This window comes from Erinaceus europaeus, chromosome 1, assembly GCF_950295315.1.
Source record: "Erinaceus europaeus chromosome 1, mEriEur2.1, whole genome shotgun sequence".
Classification (NCBI taxonomy): domain Eukaryota; kingdom Metazoa; phylum Chordata; class Mammalia; order Eulipotyphla; family Erinaceidae; genus Erinaceus; species Erinaceus europaeus.
Genome location: NC_080162.1, coordinates 135,077,695 through 135,086,321, shown reverse-complemented (window position 1 = coordinate 135,086,321; position 8,627 = coordinate 135,077,695). Strand labels below are relative to the sequence as shown.

The 8,627-nt window shown below is 40.5% G+C and overlaps 1 protein-coding gene across 2 annotated transcripts; it reads right to left on the bottom strand.

Annotated features, from left to right (window-relative positions):
- Positions 1-2,611: 2,611 nt before the first annotated feature.
- On the bottom strand, positions 2,612-6,603 carry TMEM74 (transmembrane protein 74). Of its 2 annotated transcripts, XM_007524233.3 has the most exons (3): positions 6,495-6,603; positions 4,454-4,495; positions 2,612-4,267 (listed from the first exon to the last, which is right to left on the bottom strand). In XM_007524233.3, the coding sequence occupies exon 3, from the start codon at positions 4,105-4,107 to the stop codon at positions 3,193-3,195; it is 915 nt and encodes a 304-aa protein (XP_007524295.1). In that variant the 5' UTR covers positions 4,108-4,267; positions 4,454-4,495; positions 6,495-6,603; the 3' UTR covers positions 2,612-3,192. The 2 variants fall into 2 exon arrangements, with proteins under 2 accessions (XP_007524295.1, XP_060059975.1); XM_060203992.1 differs by having other exon boundaries at positions 2,612-4,495.
- Between the last annotated feature and the right edge of the window lie 2,024 nt (positions 6,604-8,627).

Here is an 8,627-nt window from a genome sequence, read left to right as displayed (position 1 = left end):
GATAAGCTAAAAATGTATGTGAGATCACATTAAAATTATATGTTATTAGAGAGCATCACAAGAGTTATTAAATTCTACCAAACAAAAAGCTGAGGCTCTAACTTTTTCTTTTTATAATCCGTTTTATAGAGTTGAAAAATACTCTAACACTTGATACTCAAATTTGTCTGAAAATTGGGAAACACATTAATTCAGTTGAGTCTTTGATTTGGCTAATTAAGCGCCTTTCGTCAACAAATGAAAACAAAACTCAGCTGATCCCACTTAGCTTCTGTGAATAAACATGTTTGTTTGTTCTAAAACATATAATTCAGTCCTTCTCAGCCAAGGGATAAATGATTACCTGATTGCTTCAACATTACAAAACTGGGTCATCAGGCTATTTGCTGACAATAGGTGAACTTTCAGAATATGAAGCTTACACCTCTGGGAAGTCAACTTCAATACAAACCATGGCATAAAAGCAATAGACATAAAGTTTGTCCCAAAAGTATAAAGAACCAGCAACAGAGAACGAAAATGTCTATCTTTCTCCAGTTCTTTCTGAATAAATTCTACAGGACAAAGTAATTAAGCTATATGCTATTTCTTGTAACATCCATGTAATGTCTCCTCTATTAAAGACCTGATAATTCTTTCAGATACCTAGCTTTCCTTTCGTGTGTGTGTGTGTGTGTGTGTGTGTGTGTGTGTGTGTGTGTGTGTAACCTTTAGTACAGTGTGTATCTAATTTACCAAATAGACCTCTTATTAATATGTATATATATATTTCACATTGACATTCTAACTCCATACTCAGTAAGTCAAAATTACCTATACTGTTCCATGGTATTCAACAATAAGTATGTCAGAAAATTAAGAATTAGGATTTAGAATCTGTGGGGGCGGGGGGCGGGAAATTACTTTGGGATTTCTGGGCCTATTCAGCCCAGTTCTCAGTTCTTGTTCTCTTTAGGAATGACCCTACTAATCCTGATACTCAGTAACAAAAGTCAAAACAACCCTTTGCATTAGAGGTTGGAAGCTCCGCTGGAATAGATGCAAAATGTAAGTTACTTTGAGTTTCATTCCTCAATACATTTTATACAGAAGCATTGTGTTATTGTGGGAAATGGGGGGGTTGCATTTTGCAAACATATCCGCACTTGGCCTTGGTGCTTCTAATCCAGCAAGACTTAAAGCTCAAAAGGTAAGAGTTCATGTAACTGAATCATTCCTGGGCCATTGTCAAAAGGGGAGTGAATGCCTATGATGAGTATAGTTCTCATTAAACCAGTGTTGTTGTATTATTCCTTTTAAAAAATAATTTTATATATATATTTATTTTTTCCCTTTTGTTGCCCTTGTTTTTCAGTTGTTGTAGTTATTATTGTTGTTATTGATGTCATTGTTGTTAGGGCAGAGAGAATGGAAAGAGGGGAAGACAAAGAGGGGGAGAGAAAGACAGACACCTGCAGACCTGCTTCACCACCTGTGAAGCAACACCCCTGCAGATGGAGAATCAGGGGTTCGAATCAGGGTCCTTAAGCTGGTCCTTGCGCTTCACGCCATATGTGCTTAACCCGCTGTACTAACACCCAACTCCCTAAAAATAATTTTATTTATTCATTTTAATGAAAGAGATATACAGACATCAGAAGACTGTTTAGCTCTGGATTAGGTTGGTGCTGAAACTTGAACCTAGGGCCTCAAAGCCTCAGGCATAAGAGTCTTTTGCATAACCACTATGCTATCTCTGGCTTCTAAACTAATGCTCTTAATCTTTCCCACTTCTCTTTTCTATTTTCATTTTGGAGCTGTGGTTCATGAACTGCTCCAACCTGAGCTCTGTTTGTTGTCTGGGCTAGAGCAAGTGGTGGCTTTTCGGCACAGAGTATTGCTGTGATTGTATTGGAGATTTTCTCCAAACAACAATACATCACCACACAGTGTGCCTAAGCCAATCATCATGCAGATGACTAGCTATTTTGATGTCTAAAAAACATTTTTTTAAATGTCAGAAGCTGATCTGAACCTGGTCAGGAGACTTCACTAATATAGGGAATGAGTACAGAATTTGCATCAGCAGCTGATTTTACTTAGTCTAAAAAAAGTGAGAGCAGGTGGTGGCACACCTGGTTAGGCACACGTTATAATGTGCAAGGACCTGGGTTCAAACCCCCAGTCCCTACCTACAGGGAGAAAGCTTTGTGAGTGGTGAAGCAGCGTTGCAGGTGTCTCTCTGTCTCTCTCCCTCTCTACCTACCCTCCCCCTCTCAATTTCTGGCTGTTTCTATACAATAAATAAATAAAGACAACTAAAAAATTTTAAAAAGTGAGCATCTGATACTATCATCCTGGGTTAAATTCAGATAAGTAACATAATAATTGATATGCTTTAACTGGAAAAATGTAGTGGTCCGGGAGTTGGCGCAGTGGATAAAACGTTGGTCTCTCAAGCATGAGGTCCTGAGTTCAATCCCCAGCAGCACATGTACCAGAGTGATGTCTGGTTCTTTCTCTCTCTCTCCTATCCCTCTCATTAATAAATAAATAAAATATTAAAAAATGAAAAATATATTCCAGTGACAGTTATAATTTCTGAGTATAGGAATAATTATCAAAACAGCAATCCATTTTTATACTCTGTTTAATAATCAGCATTCCCAAACATCAAACTATTCAAACATAAAACCTTACTTTTAAAATGTCAATTCAAATTTCAGGAATAAAATATAGTAACAAAAAATATATTAAGCACCTTGGAGAATTAAATGTCCTGCTGTGTGCTTAGTGCTTGCTAACTGTTCCTATTGTGTTTAGAAACGCCTACAGTCCAAAGAATATCTCAGACCTTATTATATAAGAAATTATTTGTACACTGAGTTGCAGAAAACATTTTGCCAGGTGGGAGTTGATAGCAAGTAGAGATTAATGATTCTCAGATCCTTTGAAGGACACATACAACTATATATATATATTTTTTCACTGCATCTTACATGAGTTTTTCTGTAATTTCAAAACACATAAAGAACAACCGCACTCACTGACTATTGATCTGGGAAATAAACTTTTCTTGTCAGGCCAGTAGATAACACTGTTAATTTTAAGAAATGTTCAGTGCTTCTCTCTTTTCCCCTCCTTCCTCCCTCCCTCCCTTCCTTCCTTCTCAAATAGGGTAAGGCAGAATCTCAAGATGTTCACAACTCTAAGTTAACTCTGTACAGCATCTTCCTCTACCAAGGACAGTTCTAGGGTGTTTTCGTTAGCACTGGTTTTCATCCTGAAGTTAAAAGACCCATAGAGTTTTGCAGACTCTGTGGAAGAAGCAAATCTGTTGCGCCTATAGAGCTCTCCCTTCCACATAGACATCATGAGCAAACAGGACAGAACCACTCCCCCAAGCGTGAGAAGGCAGAGTCCAGCAATCACACAACGATCCAGGTGAGCACCCAACTTTGCACTCTCCTTCTCCAAGCGTTCCATCTCCCGGGCTGCCACTGTGTTGGGATCCACGGTCACTTCCCGTGGGACAATATAAGAGATGATGACTAGTAAGATGCCGGTGACCAAAAACAAGATGGCACTAATGAAGCCATAGTCTACTGACTTCCCTGAAGATGTGGCTTCTGAACTTTTATCATCTTCATCTTCAGATATCAGAGATATGGCAGCTTCCTGGGACCACTCACTTGGATTTTCCCAACCTAGGTCTCTGGGGTGATTATTACTCCCTTTTGATGAAGGGGAGCTCCGGTTTCTCTGCTCCAAGTTGACATTCTCGTCCACATAGGTAAAAGAAGTTTCTAACTCCTGACTGCAGCAATTGCAGACTTTTCTCTCAGTTGTCATTTGGTTGTTATCTGAATGGAGAGGTCCAGGTAGCAAGGAGTCTGGCTGACTGGCATTGTCTTGCAGAGAGGAGTTGGGTGCCACTGAAGAATCGAGTTTAGATTCTTCCATCTCAACTATTCTAGATGTTGATGAGCAGTGTCTCTGGCAACAGAGAGCAGCTTTGGAGGCTGTTGCATCTGCCTTGTGGGTAGCAGAAGCCCCTTCTAAACTCCAGTCCATAGCATCACACAGAGCTGTCTGACTGTCTTTCTTAGCCAGGTAGTGAAGCTCCATTGGAACTAAACAGACATTTCCAGCAGCTTCTGGAAAATCCTGACAATAGCTCACAGGTAAGAATCTAACAAAAGCTGAGGTTGCACTACCAGGAATACTGTCCCTGTGATCCCCATCTCTTCTGCAGCCTCCACTGTTGACAACTCAGCTCCAGTTCTTCCTAAAAAGGATAACACATGGATAGGGCACCTAGTCACAGGCAAGGGTAAAAGGGGCAAATCCTCTGGTTTATCACAGAGGTTAACACTAAGCATCTGAGGTCAGGCAGAAAAGGAGCAAAGAGGAAGTAACAGTATCTCTGAAGAAAGCATTGCCGTCACTAAGCCAAATTTATCCAAAGACTCACACATTCCTGTGACAGGATCCCTCAAATGAGAAGGCAGGTTTCCTGTATAAAGAGAGACAAATGAGAAAGGCAGGGGACAGCTTTCAGCAGAACTGATGATTTTCTAGAGAACCTGGAGAACCTTAACTATTCAGATAGATTATACATATTTATGCTCCGTTTAGCTCAGAACAGATTCTAATACAGATTAGCTTTACAGCATTACCATGGGTATGAACGAATATAGAACCCTTTCAGTTGAACTTTACTGGAGCTGTGGATCAGCATTTTGACTGGCTAGCTCTGAGATAGGTAAAATCTGGCTATGCAGATGGGGTAGATAGCATAATGATTATGCAAAGAGACTCTCATGCCTGAGACCCCCAAGTCTCAGGTTCAGTCCCTTGCACCATCACTAAACCAGAGCCGAGCAGTGCTCTGGAAATTAAAAAAAAAAAAAAAGTGGGTTACTTAGTCACCTCTCCTAACCTTGCACCTCATACTTCATACATCCAATGACCCTTGCTACACAGTCATATGTCCTGTGCTTGGTCATTGTACTTCCACTCTCAACCCTCTCACCATGAGGGGCCTGTGCTCTAAACGTAGAAGTATGTACACAGCAAACCTCACTATGTGATCCCTGCACAGTACCTAAATCAGCTCCAGGTACATCTAGATGTGTTATTCCAGCTCCATGGATCTGAGTGTTCTTTGAATTTTTGGACCTCTGTGTGGGCTTTGTTAGTAAATGTGCACAGGAAATTGACCATTCAGAAGTTTTTTTTTTTTTTTTTTTTTTTTTTTTTCCCCAAAGCCAGTCTCTATGTAAAAAGTTGAGAAGCTATTTCCAAATTTACCTTTGGAACTTTGTACCCAAGGTATTCCCTCAGTCCTAGTGCAGCAAGGGGTATTTCTAGAGTAGTCCTTGGGTTGAGCAGAAAACGAAGGTCCATTCTCCCTGTCTCTGCCATCTTTCTATTGAATAAAAATTCACTTTCCACTGTACCCAAGCACAGCGAGGCGTTCCAGTCAAAGGCTCATTTTATGTTATTTAACAGTCTAGGGTAATGACTGATTTAACGCAGGCTTCAGGTTCTACTATACTTTAAAATCCACAGCTCTAACAGTTGGTAACCTAGAAATACAAACTCACTTTTTTTTTTTTACAAGTAATGCTTACTTAATAACACACACACACACACACACCACCGCCAGTTAGCAAGTATAGGCAAAAAAAAATTGAGTCAAAACTCTTCATGAATAAGTGCGTAGATTCTTACTGCAGAACCAATCTGTCACGGAACGAAAACTATGAGAAAGAGTTGTATCAATTACAGACACTGGACATTCTACAGATCTCTGGGATAGTCTCACACATTAAACACTGACCAACCTTGCGCACAGTCAGCTCATCACAATGGGCTAGTTTAGATAAAATCCGCAGTGTCTGCTGTAGGTTCTAACTTAAAACAAAGGGGGGAGAAGAATCTCCACTTTATTCCCTTCTCCTGCTTTTCTATCTTTTTAAAGAAAAGAGAGAATCCCACTTGTTTCTTTGCTGATCGCCTAGTCCCACAGTGGATTTCCGGGGCTTGAAAGCTCAGAGGCAAATGGATAATCCCAGGGGACCAGCGAAAGGCTCTTTTCTTCCGTCCCCTCCCTCTCATCTTCCTAACGTGTTTAAACCAGCACTTAAAGAAATCGCACCTCCAAACCAGGGAACCCCACTTTCCGTGTGCCAGCAGTTTAATGCAGGTATTATTACCTCGGAAACTGAAACAGGCAAGAAGGTTCAGAGAGGCTTGTCCAGGGTGCTAGTGCTAACTAAGCAAACCCCAGCAGAGGTGCACCCTGCCGCGCCGCGTTGCGCTGCAGGCTCAGTGGATTCATTCCGGGTAAACTCAGCGCTGGCTGGAGGCACCTGGACAACGGCTGTGTCTGCCCAGCTCCCTAAGGTAAGGCAGGCACCTTGGGCAGGGAACGGGGGACACGCGCCCCTGCTTTACCGAGTGCATCCTTCGCCCCAACGCTGGGTCCCCCTCCTAGTTCTGTCACTCACCTGCTGCCAGGATCCCCGAGTGCAGGAAGTGCTCAGTGCGCTCTTCCCAGCTCCGCCGCAATTCAGGAAAAGTACCCCATTGCCTCTGCCTTGCGGTGGCACTTGTAGCCTCTGCGCGCCTCTGGGCTTTCAGGGGTGGGCAGCGCCCATGGAGCCGGTGGGGTGAGGCGGGGCAGGGCACTCCCTCTTGCAGAGCATCCCGGGAGATGTAGTCCAGGAACAGTCTTCCTTGCTTCTCTGCTTCCCTGCTTCCCTCTTTCCCTCCTTCCTTCCTTCCCTCCTTCCCTCCTTACTGCTGTTCTCTCTCCAATCAATTAGATATTGTCCTTCCTAGAGTAGTGCCCACTAGACTTCCATGCCTCTAGGAGCCTGCCTGGCACTTAAGATGAAATAACTGGCCCCTAAACTCAAGATGTGGTTCCCCTTACTCAGTGGTGGCCACAGGATTAGGGTGGAAAGCTTATGTTTTGTTGCAATCCTGTGCCAGACAGTGTTTTGTTTTACTTAGTAATCAGAACACAGCTTCAAGATACATTTATTAATCCTCATTTTACAGATACGAAAGAAAAAAAGACTTTTTAAATTTTTTATTATTATCTTTATTTATCTGTTGGATAGAGACAGGCAGAAATTGAGAGGGAAGGGGGAGGAAGAGGGAAAGAAAAGCTTCTAACTGTACTGGACTGTAGCAGCCAACAACCTAACAGAACATGTTGCTTATGAATCATCTGCACGCTTTTAGAATCTTCTTTGGAGATGACTTATTGATAATTTTCATCTAAGGGAGGCAAAAGAAGGCTTATGATATTTATTTATAACATTATGCTGTTTCTCAGTAACTCCTATGCTATGGTCACTTGTTCTCAAGTGATTAGATAAATCTCCTACAATGATTTTATTCACTTTCCTTTATTTTGACAGAATATAGTCTATCAATCCACATTATTTTATCTCATTTTTCCACATATAATATATATAGTAAATTTGACTGTCTATATATTCTTGAACATTACAAAAATTGTGCCAACATACTACCAGATCTCCTTCAAAATTCTTCAGGATAAATATGAACTGACTAATCTCCTGGTAAGAGCTCTACAAAAAATAGCACTTACCAAAATAACTTTTGCCTTTCACTCGGCAGGTCTATATTTAAACTTTCTTCAAATTATGACCCTAGAAGCTTTCTCAAGAACCTATCTTGCTTAACATTCTCAACTTATTATTCTTCTAATTGCCATTCCAGCAGTACAATACACTGGCACTTATACCTAGATTTATTGAAGTATTTAACATATATCTATATACCACACTTAATTCTTTTAAAAACGTATTTATTTACTTATTATTGGATCGAGACAGAGAAAAATTGAGAGGCAATGGGGGAGAGAGAGAGAGACAGAGAGATACCTGCTGCCCTGCTCTACCACTCTGTGAAGCTTTCCCCCTACAGGTAGAGATCAAGGGTTTCAACTTGGGTCCTTGTGCACTTAGCCAGGTACATCACCATGTGGCCCCCATCAACATAATCATTAAGTTCTTTCTGTAACTTTGAACTACACACAAGCATGAAACATATGGATAACAGTTGCACTCAACATATGCTTTTGGAATAATTAACACTAGTGAGATGATTGCTTTTAAGACTAAGTCGTGATTTTATCTTACATCATTTTTAATATGTTTCATATTTCCCTGTTTACTTCTACTTTGAGGTATGAGAGAAGCAATCATGATTATACTAAGTTAATCAGTATAAAATGGATTCTGAGAAGTGATTTTTACCCTGCAAAACAAGGATAGTACAGAGACTTTGTTAAACAAACAATCTCTTACAATAATGAGTGAGGATACTTTCCAGTTTTCTCTGTACAGCAGCAATTATGACTAATTGTACACAAACAGCCTTAGTGATCTCAGAAGTATTAAAAGAGACTAGCTTATTGGAAACTTAAAAATGACAGTAGACCAGATGCCTGAGGTTAGGTGGATAGAGACTTCTTCACTTAGTGAGAATTCTATAAGGAATATAGTCTATTTTGTGCCCCAAATTTGCACTTACAAATACTTAGGGAAAAATTAAATGAGGGTTTAGAGTAAAATCTCAAATTTCTAGGTAAAAAAAGATCATAT

What these genes read in the sequence shown, in the direction of transcription:
- TMEM74 (XM_060203992.1), bottom strand. Translation starts at nt 4,107, where the DNA reads ATGGAGCTTCACTACCTGGCTAAGAAAGACAGTCAGACAGCTCTGTGT.